At 42.8% G+C, this 15,987-nt stretch overlaps 2 protein-coding genes across 4 annotated transcripts; one reads left to right on the forward strand and one right to left on the reverse strand.

Annotated features, from left to right (window-relative positions):
• The first annotated feature begins 484 nt into the window (after nucleotides 1–484).
• LOC139571473 (endoplasmic reticulum lectin 1-like) lies at nucleotides 485–10,795 on the forward strand. 3 transcript variants are annotated; one of them, XM_071394390.1, is made up of 14 exons: nucleotides 485–799; nucleotides 1,086–1,190; nucleotides 1,334–1,414; nucleotides 2,399–2,476; nucleotides 2,581–2,709; nucleotides 2,907–3,130; nucleotides 3,814–3,958; nucleotides 4,863–5,027; nucleotides 5,505–5,564; nucleotides 5,725–5,849; nucleotides 6,104–6,181; nucleotides 8,463–8,538; nucleotides 8,705–8,816; nucleotides 8,896–10,795. In XM_071394390.1, exons 1-13 carry the CDS (start codon nucleotides 656–658, stop codon nucleotides 8,774–8,776), a joined length of 1,482 nt encoding a protein of 493 aa, XP_071250491.1. In that variant the 5' UTR covers nucleotides 485–655; the 3' UTR covers nucleotides 8,777–8,816; nucleotides 8,896–10,795. The 3 variants fall into 3 exon arrangements, with proteins under 3 accessions (XP_071250491.1, XP_071250492.1, XP_071250490.1); XM_071394389.1 differs by having other exon boundaries at nucleotides 486–799; nucleotides 8,705–10,795; XM_071394391.1 differs by lacking the exon at nucleotides 1,086–1,190 and having other exon boundaries at nucleotides 8,705–10,795.
• A 437-nt stretch (nucleotides 10,796–11,232) lies between these two features.
• gpr75 (G protein-coupled receptor 75) lies at nucleotides 11,233–15,798 on the reverse strand. Its single transcript, XM_071394388.1, has 5 exons — nucleotides 15,527–15,798; nucleotides 14,470–14,741; nucleotides 14,135–14,388; nucleotides 13,081–13,466; nucleotides 11,233–12,857 (listed from the first exon to the last, which is right to left on the reverse strand). Exons 2-5 carry the CDS (start codon nucleotides 14,541–14,543, stop codon nucleotides 11,883–11,885), a joined length of 1,689 nt encoding a protein of 562 aa, XP_071250489.1. The 5' UTR covers nucleotides 14,544–14,741; nucleotides 15,527–15,798; the 3' UTR covers nucleotides 11,233–11,882.
• Nucleotides 15,799–15,987: the final 189 nt, after the last annotated feature.

The following is a 15,987-nucleotide window of genomic DNA, read 5'->3' on the forward strand; positions in this document are numbered from 1 at the left end:
AAGGGTCAGATCCTTATTAACCAACAATGCAGTTCAAAAAATAGAGTTAAGAAAATATTTACTAAATAAACTAAAGTAAACATTTTAATAAAAAGTAACAATAAAATAACAATACCGAGGCTATATACAGGGTACAACAGTATTACAACTACCACCTGAGACCCTGAGGAAAGTAGGAGAGGGTGGGCATTGGGCAAAGGGTGAGGGAGAAATTTAGGATCCCTGTGAGTAGGCCAGCACTAAATGACCCGAACAGTTTGTGCTTTAGTAAGGTTGGTTTCTGGTAAGTAGAGTTCCTAAAGATTATACATATGCTTTTGTTGACAGGAAACTTATTTTTTGGTGAAGCCGGCTATATTGTGGTAGGGTTGTTTTCCGTCGCCACCCACAAGAACAATTCTCAACTCAGGGAGTCCAACCAATACAGACTGCCGATGTTGTGTCCCAAAGCTGGCTAAACCGGCTGTACCGGAAATAGACGTGGCAAGCGACTAGATACTTCCTGTTCGCTGTGTTGACAAATGAAAGAGAGACAGCCAGATGGATTCATAATTTTACGATAACTCCGAAGCTAACCCGATTTAACTCAGGTTAGCTATCTCATGCCTTGGCAGGCACCGTAGAAGATAGTTAGCGAACGAGCCTTGCAGAGGTAATGGACGGGACTAGGCTGTTGTTCGTGTTGTTTGGGGGTTTGTTGGAGATGTGTTGTGGTGTGTCGGCTAACAGAGGTGGATCTCCTTCCTTTACTGATGAAATCCCATTCAAAATTAACTGGCCCGGGGCCGAATTCACCCTGGTGAGTGTTGTGTGGTTGTGTGATAGAGAATAAATATAGTTTTTGTCATAGTTAACGTTAAATCATGGCTGGTTATTTATGACTTAATTGAAAAGCGAACGTTAGCTAGCTAGTTTTAAATGGTGATAAAGTCTGTTAAGCTTAAGCCTAGCTAGCTGGTATTCCTTGTTATGGCTGTTGTCATATGACTGCCAACGCAAAAACTGACCATGCATAGTTTCCTGTTATGACTGCTGTAAAGTAGTGCACTTACACAACATATGACCCTAAATTTGTCCTTCCATAGCCAACCTCAGGTGCCCTCTACAAAGAAGATGACTTTGTCATCATGACAACAACAGAGAAGGAGAAATACAAATGTCTCCTGCCTTCCTTGTCAAATGGAGATGGCGTGAGTTAGATTAATACTTTTCAGTTTCACTCTTTTCAACAATATTGCTTGTCTCGCTTATCCTCCTGTCTCCCTCTGTGTCTGTTTGTCTTTCTGCCTCTCTCCTCCCTCTCTTTTTCTCTCCTCACCCCTCTCTTTCTCAGGATGATGACAAGGTGTACGCTGGTCCCACTCCAGGTGATCTGCTGGACCCACTGTTCAAAGAGAGCAGCTGCTCCTACAGAGTGAGAACTGAACCGTTTCACTTCTACTTCTGTCTAAATATAGGCTATATTGAGTCCCACTGCAACACTAATGTCATGGGTTCCCCCCTAGGGATCACATGCTATAGATGTACACTGTCTAAACTACTGGCACACAGCTCGGAGAGGTCTCTTCACAGTCCCCAAGTCCAGAGCAGACTATGGAAGGCACACAGTACTACAACTCTATTCCACATCAAGTAACTGATGCAAGCGGTAAAATTTGATTTAAAAAAACAGATGAACACCTTATGGAACAGCGGGGACTGTGAAGCAACACAAGCATTGGCACAGACACATGCATACGCACATACGATAACATACACATGGATTTAGTAATGTGGTAGTGGTGGAGTAGGGGCCTGAGGACACACAGTGTGTTGTGAAATCTGTGAATGTATTGTAATGTTTAAAAAAAATTATAAATCACCTTAAATTTGCTGGACCCCAGGAAGAGTAGCTGCTGCTTTGGCAGCAGCTAATGGGGATCCATAATAAATACAAATAAATACTACCTTTCAAAGTTTGGGGTCACTTAGAAATGTCCTTGTTTTTGAAAGAAAAGCTATTTTTTTGGTCCATTAAAATAACATCAAATTGATAAGAAATACAGTGTAGACATTGTTAATCTACCTAGCTGGAAATGGCAGATTTATTTTATGGAATATCTACATAGGCGTACAGAGGCCCATTATCAGCAACCATCACTCCTGTAGATAATCCATAAAAAATCTGCAGTTTCCAGCTACAATAGTCATTTACAACATAAACAATGTCTACACAGTATTTCTGATCAATTTGATGTTATTTTAATGGACCAAAAATGGCTTTTCTTTCAAAAACAAGGACATTTCTAAGTGACCCCAAACTTTTGAACGGTAGTGTATGTCATGTTCTGTGCTGTCACTTTCTATGGATAGGCTAACCACGGTCTCTTCTGGCATTTGTTGTGGTGTTAATGAATAGATCGAGTCATACTGGACGTATGAGGTGTGTCATGGGAAACATGTGAGACAATACCATGAGGAGAAGGAGACGGGACATGTCAGTGGGAAATTATGTTACTTCAAAATTGGCATCATTATAATGTCTACCATCAAGTATGTTGCAATAAATAAGAAAAAATGATTTTCGTGTTGATCTGGCAGATCAAAGTTCAGGAGTACGTCTTGGGAAGCATGACCAAGACGACAGAGTCTTCAGCCACTTCAGGAACAGAGATTGCAGAGGTAGAGAAAGTTGAGGAGATGGATCCTACGCCAGAAGCTGAGAAAGAGGTTGGTTGTTCAACATTTTGACTCATACACATAAAACATTTAAAAAAAACACTTCGTAAGACTTCTTTTCTCGTTTTATTTCTCTCTCTAATCATGGGTTGCTATTTTGAAGGTTTTACTTGCTGTGGTTAGTTTATCTACCTAAGTTGAATGCGCCGATTGTCTCTGATAAGCGACGAAAATATAAATGTTTCTAGGTTCCTACTAAGAACGTGGAGGGCCAGCTGACTCCATACTACCCGGTGTTGATGGCCCACGGGACGGCGTGCATCCTGAAACAGAACACTCCTCGCTCCACCAACGTGCTGTATGTCTGCCACCCCGAAGCCAAGCACGAGATCCTTTCTATCGCTGAGGTCACTACCTGCGAGTACGAAGTAGTGGTGCTGACCCCTCTGATCTGTGCACACCCCAAATACAGGTGGGTAGAGAATGAGGTACACACCCCAAATACAGGTGGGTAGAGAGAGAATAATGTACACACCCAAAATACAGCAGCATACCACCCTTCACCCCACTGCTGGCTTGCCACTGAAGCTAAGCAGGGTCAGTCCCTGGATGGGAGACCAGATGCTGCTGGAAGTGGTGTTGGAGGGCCAATAGGAGGCACTCTTTCCTCTTGTCTAAAAAAATATCACAATGCCCCAGGGCAGTGATTAAGGACATTGCCTTGTGTAGGGTACGTTAAACGTGTGTCCTGACTCTGTGGTCATTAAAGATCCAGTGGCACTTATCGTAAGAGTAGCGGTGTTAACCCTGGTGTCCTGGCTAAATTCCCAGTCTGGCCCTCATACCATCATGGCCACCTAATCATCCCCAGTTTACAATCGGCTCATTCATCCCCCCTCTCCCACATAACTATTCCCCAGGTTGTTGCTGTCAATTAGAATGTGTTCTCAGTCAACTTACCTGGTAAAGTAAGGGTTAAATAAAAATACAGGTACCAGCAGGTCTACTGTAAACTGCATCCCAAACCCAACCAGTTCCCCTCATGATCTATTTCTCAACTACCATAGCTGATTTAACTAATGCAACTATAAGTAAAGGGGTCTACCTTGTTTGAAATGATATGGAAGCTTATATCTTTATCCCGTGGTCTGTTAGGTTCAAGTCGTCCCCAGTGAATGCCATCTTCTGCCAGGCCATGTCTGGTTCTCCCCTGCGGCCTCACAGTCTCTCTCAGATGGACCGGGAGCAGGAGGAGCTGCTGAAACCTCCCTTCACTGCTGCTGCTGCCCCGGAAAGAGAAGTGAGGGAGGAGGAGAGAGAGGGAGGGAGGGGGGGAAGGAGAGAGACTAGGGGAGGGAGAGAGAGGGAGGGAGGGGGAAGGAGAGGACTAGGGGAGGGAGGAGAGTGAGAAAGAAGGGAAGATAAAGATAAAAGGATAAAGAGGTGAAGATAATAGGTGATGGTAGTGGGGCACAGTGTGGAAAAATTACCCAATTGTCATAAGTGAGTATAAGTAAAGATACCTTAATAGAAATGACTCAAATAAAAATAAAAGTCACCCAGTATAATACTACTTGAGTAAAAGTCTAAAAGTATTTGGTTTGAAATATACTTAAGTATCAAAACTAAAAAGTATAAATTGTTTCAAATTCCTTATATTAATCAAATCAGATGGCACAATTTTTCATGTTTTAAAACATTTACAGATAGCCAGGGGCACACTCCAACACTCAGACATCATTCAGAAACAAAGCATTTGTGTTTAGTGAGTTGTCAGATCATAGGCAGTACGGATGACCAGGGATGTTGTCTTGATAAGTGCGTGAATTGGACCTTTTCTGTCCTGTTAAGCATTCAAAATGTAACGAGTACTTTTGGGTGTCAGGGAAAATGTACGGAGTAAAGTACATCATTTTCTTTAGGAATGTAGTGAAGTAAAAGTAGTCAAAAATATACAGATACCCCAAAAAACTACTTAAGTAGTACATTAAAGTATTTTTACTTAAATACTTTACACCACTGATGGGGCAATACAGGGTCATGATCAGGAGAACGAAAATGTGTATTCCTGTTGGACAAGTTCGGGTAGGTAGCTATTCCCACTATTTGAAAACTGTTTTGTCTGTACTGAACACAACCCAGGTTTAGAAGCTGTCTGTTTAATGTCTTCTAACTAAACACCTCCCCCCTCTCTTGTCCTCCAGGAGGAGAGTACGTCCCCCATGAGAGAGGAGGCCTTCTCCTCTACCCATAAGCCCCTCGTGGTGGGCGGGCAGACCCAGGTTACCGTGGGAACCACCCACATCTCCCGTCTGACGGACGAGCAGCTGATCAAAGAGTTCCTGAGTGGCTCCTACTGTCTCCATGGGGTTAGTATGAGGCCTGCTGATAGGCTGGCTGTTGAAAGAGACACCTGCTCATTGTCCACAGCCACATATTGGCTACTGCTCATTGGCTGCTGTTGTTAATTCAATGTAATATGCAGTGCCTTCAAAGTATTCAGACCCCTTGACTTTTTCCACATTTTGTTACGTTACAGCCTTATTCAAAAATTGATTAAATAAATAAAACCCCTCAGCAATCTACACACAATACCCCATAATGACAAAGCGAAAACTGTTTCTTAGAAATTTTAGCAAATTTATAAAACATAAAACACGTACCTTATTTACATAAGTATTCAGCCCTTTGCTATAAGACTCGAAATTGAGCTCAGCTGCATCCTTTTTCTATTGATCATCCTTGAGATGTTCCTACATCTTGATTGGAGCCCACCTGTGGTAAATTCAACTCCCACAACTCTTCATACTTTAGCCTCTGTCTGATGTCTGGAATGTGTGTTGCAGGGAGTAGGATGGTGGAAGTATGAGTTCTGCTATGGGAAGCATGTACATCAGTACCATGAGGTAAGGGTTATTTACTTAGTAGCTCAGTAATGTTGAAATGCTTAAGCACAATATTTCCTGTACACTGAAAGATGTTACAGTATTGGCTGGCTGGGTGCCTCATGTATTTTTTACTATGTTAAAGTATCTAATATAGGATGATGAATTGATTCCCTCCCAGGATAAGGAGCAGGGGAAGAACATTGTGGTAGTGGGCAGTTGGAACGCTGAGGAACATCTGCAGTGGGCTCAGAAGAACGTGGCCCGATCCTACCAGTTCAAAGACGACGGGGTCCAGAAAGTCAAGTACGTCCGTCAGCTATACAATACGTTTATTTTTTATTTTAAGATTTCATTGATCAGCACAATGTTAATGAATATTGGGGTATTAGGGGCTGGTGTCCTGGACAAAGATAAACTCAATTAAGAATATCAATTGAAAGGGCGTTTTAGTCCAGGAATAGGATTCATCAGTGTCCAGGAAACCTGATTTTCTAATGACAACACATTGATTTGATAGTGAGGATAAGGACTTCATGGTTGTTGTACTTCCTCCCCAGACTGGTGTCCCTCTTCTACGGCCATGGGGACGTGTGTGACCTGACGGGGAAACCCAGACAGGTCATCGTCAAGCTCAAGTAGGGTCTCTTAATATTCTTATATACAGTTGAAGTCGGAAGTGTACATACACTTAGGTTGGAGTCATTAAAACTCGTTTTTCAACCACTCCACAAATTTCTTGTTAACAAACTATAGTTTTGGCAAGTCGGTAGGACATCTACTTTGTGCATGACACAAGTCATTTCTCCAACAATTGTTTACAGACAGATTATTTCACTTATTATTCACTGTATCACAATTCCAATGGGTCAGAAGTTTACATACACAAAGTTGAATGTGCCTTTAAACAGCTTGGAAAATTCCAGAAAAGGATGTCATGGCTTCAGAACCTTCTGATAGGCTGATTGACATAATTTGAGTCAATTAGAGGTGTACCTGTGGATGTATTTCAAGGCCTGGCTTCAAACTCAGTGCCTCTTTGCTTGACATCATGGGAAAATTAAAAGAAATCAGCCAAGACCTCAGAAAAATTGTAGACCTCCACAACTCTGGTTCATCCTTGGGATCAATTTCCAAACGCCTGAAGGTGCCACGTTCATCTGTACAAACAATAGTTTGCAAGTATACACACCATGGAACCACACAGCCGTCATACCGCTCAGGATGGAGACGCGTTCTCTCTCCTAGAGAGGAACGTACTTTTGTGAGGAAAATGCAAATCAATCCCAGAACAACAGCAAAGGACCTTGTGAAGATTCTGGAGGAAACGGGTACAAAGTATCTATATCCACATATCCTGAAAGGCCGCTCAGCAAGGAAGTAGGCACTGCTCCAAAACCGCCATAAAAAAGCCAGACTACGGTTTGCAACCGCACATGGGGACAAATATTGTACTTTTTGGAGAAATGTCCGCTGGTCTGATGAAACAAAAATAGAACTGTTTGGCCATAATGACCATCGTTATGTCTGGAGGAAAAGGGGGGATGCTTGCAAGCCGAAGAACACCATCCCAACCGTGAAGTATGGGGGTGGCAGCATCGTTTTGTGGGGGTGCTTTGCTGAAGGAGGGACTGGTGCACTTTACAAAATAGATGGCATCATGAGGGAGGAAAATTATGTGGATATATTGAAGCAACATCTCAAGACATCAGTCAGGAAGTTAAAGGGTCTTCCAAATGGACAATGACCCCAAGCATACTTCCAAAGTTGTGGCAAAATGGCAACAAAGTCAAGGTATTGGAGTGGCCATCACAAAGCCCTGACCTCAATCCTATAGAAGATTTGTGGGCAGATCTATAAAAGTGTGTTCGAGCAAGGAGGCCTACAAACCTGACTCAGTTACACCAGCTCTGTCAGGAGGAATGGGCCAAAATTCACCCAACCTATTGTGGGAAGTTTGCGGAAGGCTACCCGAAACGGTGATGTCTGGTGAGGACCTGCCTTACAACAGGCCTATAAGCCTATTGCCGACAGTCTGAGCACTGATGGAGGGGTTGTGCGTTCCTGCTGCAACTCGGGCAGTTGTTGTTGCCATCCTGTACCTGTCCCGCAGGTGTGATGTTCGGATGTACCGATCCTGTGCAGGTGTTGTTACATGTGGTCTGCCACTGCGAGGTCGATCAGTTGTCCGTCCTGTCTCCCTGTAGCGCTGTCTTAGGCGTCTCACAGTACGGACATTGCAATTTATTAGAGTCCGTAGAAAGGCCTCTTTAGTGTCCTGTTTTCATAACTGTGACCTTAATTGCCTACCGTCTGTAAGCTGTTAGTGTCTTAACGACCGTTCCCCAGGTGCATGTTCATTTAATTGTTCATGGTTCATTGAACAAGCATGGCAAACAGTGTTTAAACCCTTTACAATGAAGATCTGTGAAGTTATTTGGATTTTTACAAATTATTTTTGAAAGAAAGGGACGTTTCTTTTTTTGCTGAGTGGACATGATTCCATGTCTTCACTATTATTCTAAAATGTAGAAAAAATTTAAACCCTTGAATTAGTAGGTGTGTCCAAACTTTTGACTGGTACTGTATATTGTGAGTCATCATCGGTGTGGTCTAGTAGGGTCTCTTAATATAATATACAGTACCAGTTTGGACACGCCTACTCATTCAAGGGTTTTTCTTTATTTTTTACTATTTTGTACATTGTAGAATAATAGTGAAGACATCAACTATGAAATAACACATGGAATAATGTAGTAACCAAAAAAGTGTTAAACAAATCCAAATTATTTTGAGATTCTTCAAAGTAGCCACCCTCTGCCTAGATGACAGCTTTGCAAACTTGGCATTCTCGTTCAGAACGTTTCATGTCACTGAATACACAGCCGGTCTCTGATTGAAGCCCGTCCTGTGTCTCAGGTGTAAGGAGTCTGAGTCTCCCCATGCCGTCACTGTGTACATGCTGGAGCCTCAGACCTGCCAGTATGTCCTTGGGGTAAGAATGCACACACACATTACTGTCGCACCATGTTATGGTTAAACACTTGAACCCATTCTTGCTGTTTTTGTGTTTTTACCGCAAGCGGTTGGGCGAGTCAGGTTTCCAGTGTATTCACTACACATGGCAAATAAACATGATCAGGTTATTTTTTCTCCATCAGGTTGAGTCTCCAGTTATATGCCAGATCCTGGACACAGCTGATGAGAAAGGCCTTCTATCCATCTCCAGCTAACAGCACGGACAGAGGAGGCGAAAAGGAGGGATGAGCAGAAGTAAAAAGGAAGACGTTTTACTACATTTAAATTGATAAATTGATGTGCACATCTAAGTAAAACGTGTTCTTTGTTCTAGAAAATAAAGGACAGGGATTTAGGCAAAGATGTCCTGAAATGGAAGACTGTATGAACCAAGGCCCATGGCACTACTCAGGAGGTCCAGACTGACATGGACTTGGAGAGGAGCGTGTTGATCCTAGAACGGCCCTTGGAACCCAGGACCACAGCCCCCCTCTTCCACCCTGGTTTAAACCTCCTATGTACTGAACCAACTCCATGTTGCATCAAAAACCTTATGATAAACCTGACATTTGATCTGAGTTGGAAATGGGACCCTGTTCACTCCACAAGGCTCTATGGACTGGACTTCAGATCTTCCTCTTAGGGCAGGTTAGTTCTAGTGTTCTCTGGCCAAGATGCCAGGACAGAACAACCAATCATTCAAACAGCATCATCAGGAGAACCAGCTTCCATGTTGTAGTTGGTTTTATCAGCTATAAAAAATAGAGTTGAACACTATATATAAACTCCCAGTAAAGTATTGGGTAAATCACCAACATTTCGGCATCACTGTGTTCTCTTCAGGGTAATGTCATGAATGCTAAAACCAGGTTATATAGACAACAGTGCAATTAGCGCAACCAATGACATTAGTGAGGAGTGTGTCATAATTCATTCAGTAATTGAGTGAAACTGTTAAAGAACATTGACTATCCAGTAGCAGCTCACTTTGTTGAAGCTAATCAACCGTTCTCTCTCAAATGCACAGGCATTGAGCATGTTGCTCTACCAAGGAGAGGAGGTAACATGGAGATTCTACTACTACAAAGGGAGTCTTACTGGATATCCTCTCTAAAAACATTGACCCCTAGTGGTCTGAATATTGACTTTGATCTCAGGCCCATTTTATGAACAATTCTCTCTATTATGAACAAGTCTTATAAATGGATATATTCTTTCTACAGTTTATCAGCGTACACCCAATATGTTCCCCCTGTTGATGATGCTTATTATGGTTGAACCAAAAGATCACATGTTGTTTATGAAATAGGAAACAAATATATATATATATTGAATTGAACAATGTATGTTGGTGCTAATATATACAATATTTATGTTTCCATATGATAATAGCCTAATATATTCAATATGCTATCATTTTTATTTTGTAATAGTTTCACTCAATTCATTCTAATTAACTTAATTATGACACACCCTTCACTATTGTCATTTGTTGCACTAATTCCACTGTTTGTCTACATTCATGACATTACCCTGAAGAAGGCACAGTGATGCTGAAACGTTGGTGATTTACCCAATAAATGACAGGGAGTTTATATAGTGTGCGACTCTTTATTTTTTAGAGCTGATAGTTTATTCGCCGGTAGTCAGCACCTAAAATAATTTTCTCTGCTCATGTTTTTTTATACGTAGTTGGTTTTATTGTCAGCATTTTAAATGTATTTATTTGGGTTTCATTTCAGTTTGATTACATGCTTGTCCTTGACAATTATACGCATTATTTTGTTTGTAGATACAATATCTTCCAACAAAGTCCGTTTGAATTTTAAAATATGTGGACAAACAATATCTGTGCATAATAAGACTGGGGCTTTGGTGTCAGGGTTGGGGTCAAATCAATTTGTCAATTCAGGAAGTAAACTGAAATTCCAATTTCCTCATTCGAAAGCACTAAAGGAAAATTAGGATTTGAATTTCAGTTTACTTCTGAAATTGACTGTGTTGAAAAGGAATTGACCCCAACCCTGGTTGTTGTTACGTTACAGGGTGATTGAGAGTATCTTAGAAACTGATGTGCTGTGAATTCAATCCCCGGATGTTATTGACGAGCGCTGAAGATTAACATTGGTTATGCACTGAATCAGATGTCATTTCTGTGGATTTCTAAATCTGGTGTGTTCTGTGGTTTAAATGAGGGATACACTGAAAAAATAAATACAACTATCTGAACAAAATTAGGTTAAAAGGAATTCTAGTCATACCCCATTGTCTTGGATAGCTAGCCACAATGTGATAACTTGAATGGCCCTCAGCTCTCAACCATTATACATTTAGTAAAAGGCCAACTGATGCTCTTCTCTAAAAAAAAAAAGTGACTTCTGTCTGATCACAATAGATCAGGGTTCTCAAACTTCTCAGTAACCCCATACATTCCATGTATTTGAACTATTCCACAGCTAGCTCACCTGATTGAACTTGTCGACTAGGTGAGTTAGTTCAACAACATGGTGAAACGTCTGGGGGTTGAGAACCACTGTACTGGACATCACTGTGTGACATGACAAAAGCTTGGACAGTGAGTTGCAGGTTGATAGGAGTTGACCATAAGAGGTGTTTACCTTTCTGGATCTTCAATTTAGATATTTTCTTTGCCAGGAGTGCACTGGACACATTGCACTTGCAAAACATTTACTGATATCATAGAACATGTATGAGACTCACAAATACAGTATTATTATGACGAGAAAGACCATCTAAATTGTACAATATGAAAAATGTCATGTCAGTGTAAAAATTGATTCCACTTATTTCAGTAACATCAATAACAATATGGGATCAGTACTGTTTCTCTCACTCTGGACTAAGAGATCTTCCATTTTATATTCTCAAGTCAATGGGGGTTATTCTTTACCTCTAACAGTTCACTACCACATGATATTCAGACAATTAGTACCGTTTACTCTCTGGTGTCTTGTGGTAATAGTCATATAATATTATAGTAACTGTTAGCATCCCTGAACTATAAACGCCCAATCCCTCTCCAGTTTCAGCATGGTGGCTAGGTTACACTCAAAGTACAGTATCTGATCAATAAACAAATCAATTCATGTATAAATCATTGTGGTAAGTTAAACTGAAGGTATGGAGATCTGATGCACCGAGGTGCTCTCAAAGTCCGGCAGAACCACAAGACTATGTTAGCCCACTGAACTAAAGCCTATTGGCATTAGATTGGCGAGCCAACACAAGTCTTCAGGTTTAAGCCAAGGTTATTCATCAGTTTAGACTGAAGGGATCCAATCAATCAATCATGGTGGTTAGTCAGACTGAAGGTATGGGTATCTTATGGGCTGAGGTACTCTCAACGTCCTGCAGCACCTCCTGGTGGATGTGATAGTGCATGGCAACGTAGGACTTGTTGAACCCAAAGGCCTGGGAGGAGGAGGAGTTGGCAGCAGGCTGCAGACTGTTGGTAGGGGAGCCAGGTCCTGCAGAGGGGCTGCTGTTGTAGATACTGTAGTAGGGCTCGATACGGGTGTTGATGGGAGTGGAGGTACTAGGGGGCCGGGGCTTACGCCCACCATGCCCGCCCGTAGCTCTCGGACTGGGGGCACAGTCCCGGGAGTGACTGGGTCCACAGGCTTGATCCACCAGTCTCCTTTGTGGTTTGGGTGAGAGGATATAGGCAGAGTTGGTCTCGTGGTGCGAGGACTTGTTACGGTTGACCTCGAGACTGCCTTTCCCCATGGCATGGAGCCGTGTCTTGTGCTTGCAGCAGAGGAACACAAGTGCCACCCATTGGAGGCAGCAGAGGACGCGCCGGCGGAGCCCGGCGCTGTTGCGAGAGTACACGAATGGGTTGATGCACGACTTGAGGAAGATGAGCGCGAAACCGCACAGTTCGAACTGGTAGTGAGCGAAGCTGCTCTCTGGAGAGAGGACGTCCTGGGCTAAGGAGACGCCCATGGGGAGACAACAGAGAAGGACAGAGAATACAATCACCACACAGGTTACTACAGCCTTGGAGTCTTTAACTGTGGCCAGGTTGACGGTAGAGACAAGCTGGCAGCAGGTAGCTCCCTGGGCAGCCCCGGGTACTAGACCCTGGCTGGTGGGTCTGTTAGTGTAGGAGTGAGTCTGAATGTGTTGGAGCTTGTTGTAGGTCTGGTTGCGGTAGAGTGAAGGAACCTGGACGGCACACTGCATGCTCTCTAAGCCGGCCGCCATGAGCGGGGGAGGGGGTTGTGGTAGCGGCGGGCGTGTGGCGTCTACAGTGATGACGCGGCACTTCCTCACCTGGGGACAGGATGGGAACAACCACTTAGCATAGAGAGACATAACATTATTTCGCTTTATACATGCTTATAGCAAGTTATAAGAAATTAAGTGTGACTAAAATTTCTTAAAAACGTGTCAAATAATCCCGCAAGGGGTGGGTCGCTAAGGTGATTTACCTGACACGAAAATCAAATGTCATTCATCCATCTATCGATCCAATCCATCCCTCCCTCCCTCTCACCTGTGCGTTCTTCCTCAGCGTCTGAGCGATCATCAGGTAGCAGACAGACACCACCGCCACGCAGAAGGCAAAGTCTGCCAGGTAGACATATAGAACCACCCTTGCAGGCCCACCCGTTAGGCCGAAGTGAGGCAGGCAGGGTCCCTCCTTCATGGGGTAGGCTCGCAGGGTGAGCAGGGCAGCCATAGTAAAGCTAGAGGTCCAGAGGAGGGCGGTGAGAGCCAGAGTACAGGGGAGCGAGGCCATGCGGTTGGGCTGCTGGCCCAGGACCATACGGAGCCGATGGAGGGCGATCACAGCTACCGTCTCCAGAGACATGATGATGAAGGCAGAGCTGGTCAGGTGGAAGGTGAAGCAAAAAGTCTTTGACACGCCACCCCCTCCTCCTGGAACAAAAAAAAAGTTTACTCTTTAGACTTTTGCAAACCTTCAAGAATCAGACCAGGGTTCAAAAACTTGGAAAAATACATTCAAATAGTTGGATCATTTGGTTGAGTCTGCCTGGAGTGCTAGAAGGGAACAGCTTGCAGTTTTGGGACTTTGCTATTGGTTTATTAAGCCAAGCGAACTCAAATAGGCACACAACAGAACAATAATAATAATTAGGTGGGTGATTATATTCATCCTATTTCACACAAGTGTGTATTATACGCATGTGAATTAGAAAACTGTTTTTTTTGGCATATACCAACTACCCAAGATAGCCTCGGAAAGTGAGGTCACGGCCAGGGTCAGCCATTATCAACTACAATCCTGAAGCAATAAGGGCTAAGTGCCTTGCTCAAGGGTACATCAACAGATTTTTCACCTTGTCGGCTCTAGGATTCGAACATGCTCTAACGCTCTAACCACTAGGCTACCTGCCACCCAAAACAAAAATCTATTAATCGGGGACAGACAGGGCCCAGTGTCTTAGCTGAAGCAAGAGACAAGATCTAAGCAAAGAACAGAACGAAGTAAATATCATAGAGATCCTATGAAATGACTATAGAGGCTATGTTATGAATCCTCAAAGTTCCAGAATGGTATTCTATGGTAAATACAGTCTACTGACCTGAGTCCAGGAAAAGCACCAATGCGAACATCGGCGCAGTCACGCAACATATAATCATATCACAGAATGATAAGTTCAGGATCATGAAGTCGAAGTTGGTGCGGAACTTGCGGAAGGCCGGGTGGAAGAAGGAGAGGAACACCACCAGGTTGCCGTAAGAACCCAAAAAGAATATGAGGATGAGGAGGAGGGTGCAGGAAGTGAGGGTAGCCGTGTGGATCAGGGCCCAGCCAGGGGAGGAAGAGGAGGAGGACCTAGAGGGATGAGGAGAAGATGGCTGATACATATTCCTTACATTCCACAGAAATGTGTCTTTTTCTTTTCAACCCACGCACCTCGGGCCCAGGCTGCTGTTGTAGGTGTGGTGGTGGCAGACTGATGGCAGACTGGTCACATTCATCATACACATAGGGCTGGTTTCCCGGACACAGATTAAGCCGAGTCCTGGACTAAAAAGCTGTTTTAATGGAGTTTCTCCATTGGGTTAGTAAAGACTGGAGAACAGCCTCACAGGTGTTCACATCATTTCACTGAACAGGATGGCGAAGGTATCTGCTGTCTCCTCCATTGACATGGTCCCCTTGGTCATGGGAAAGACCCCATATTTCTACATAGAAACAGAGGAATCTGAGTTTAGTACAACACCATATTATTACAATGAAAGACATCTATGAGGACCATTGTGAATGATAATAATTCTGATCTTTCAATGGGAAAAGCCCTTCCCTTCCTGCCAGACAAACACTGAAGTCTAAATAGGCCTAGGCTGAAGCAAGAGCAAACAAATAAAATGTGTAGCCTACACAGTAATCTAATCCTTCTATCATTATTGTCGAGGGTGTTTAATATATGTTTATTATGTTTACACAATAGATTTGGATAGAATGATAGAATGTGGCTGAGCTTATGACGACAATAGTCCTACACAAAAGCTGCAACTCCTATCGATAATGAAAATGTACATGGAATTCTAAAATGATCACATTTACTTAGTCAAACATACAGGCTTACCGCATCTGCATTTATCTGTATGTGCGTGTGAATGATCTGATGCAAAACCATTTCAATATGATAGTCGAGTCATCATGGTCATTTGATTATGGTTATGAAAACCAATACAATACTCAATGTGTTGCTCTCCATCCAGCCACCAGCACAGCTACAGGCATTAGAAATAAAAAAGAAGTATTCCTTCACAGATAATCAGAAGCAATAATATACGATACTTATATTCTGTATGCAACCTAATATTGCGGCGTACTTGAAAATGATAAAGGCATTGTCATAATGATGTGAACGCTAATAGAGAAGACAAATACGCGAAAATAGACATAGGCCTAATTGTTATACAACCCATAGGTTACATTTTCATATTCGGAATTGGCAACTTACCGTCCGCATGCATTATAACCACACGCACTTTTATTCACAATATATCATTCAAAAAGAGCGTGTATTTTATTGTCGATGTGATGTATCCATTTTTGTTTTATCCGGGAGAAGACGAAGACCGGGCTCAGTACATCGGTAAGACGTGGGATATGACATACAGTACTGGGCGCGTTCCCCTGCTTAGGTGTTGCTGACGCATGCCAGATCTTACCAGGCCTGGATAGGTATTTTACATGTCAGCTAACCACATATTCGTTTCGGTACTGGTACTTCATGTATGTTATTAACTGTGTATATATTCGTGTCACTATTTATATTTAATGTTTGTACATCTTTAACATCAGCGCTTGCGGGTACCAGTTACCGCCTCGGGCTGTCAACCTTTAGCTCGAACATCTCATTCTAACGGAATCAAAAGGATACGAATCCATTCTCATGGGCGATAAGCTGCAACATTTAGT

Source organism: Salvelinus alpinus, chromosome 3 (genome assembly GCF_045679555.1).
Source record: "Salvelinus alpinus chromosome 3, SLU_Salpinus.1, whole genome shotgun sequence".
Taxonomy (NCBI): Eukaryota; Metazoa; Chordata; class Actinopteri; order Salmoniformes; family Salmonidae; genus Salvelinus; species Salvelinus alpinus.

What these genes read in the sequence shown, in the direction of transcription:
- LOC139571473 (XM_071394390.1), top strand. Translation starts at nt 656, where the DNA reads ATGGACGGGACTAGGCTGTTGTTCGTGTTGTTTGGGGGTTTGTTGGAG. An exon ending in GCTCCTACTGTCTCCATGGG is followed by an intron (nt 5,028 to 5,504) that starts GTTAGTATGAGG and finishes TGTGTGTTGCAG; the next exon opens with GGAGTAGGATGGTGGAAGTA. An exon ending in CAGGTCATCGTCAAGCTCAA is followed by an intron (nt 6,182 to 8,462) that starts GTAGGGTCTCTT and finishes CCTGTGTCTCAG; the next exon opens with GTGTAAGGAGTCTGAGTCTC.
- gpr75 (XM_071394388.1), bottom strand. Translation starts at nt 14,543, where the DNA reads ATGTGTATGATGAATGTGACCAGTCTGCCATCAGTCTGCCACCACCAC. An exon ending in GGTGCTTTTCCTGGACTCAG is followed by an intron (nt 13,467 to 14,134) that starts GTCAGTAGACTG and finishes TTTTTGTTCCAG; the next exon opens with GAGGAGGGGGTGGCGTGTCA. An exon ending in CGCTGAGGAAGAACGCACAG is followed by an intron (nt 12,858 to 13,080) that starts GTGAGAGGGAGG and finishes TCCTGTCCCCAG; the next exon opens with GTGAGGAAGTGCCGCGTCAT.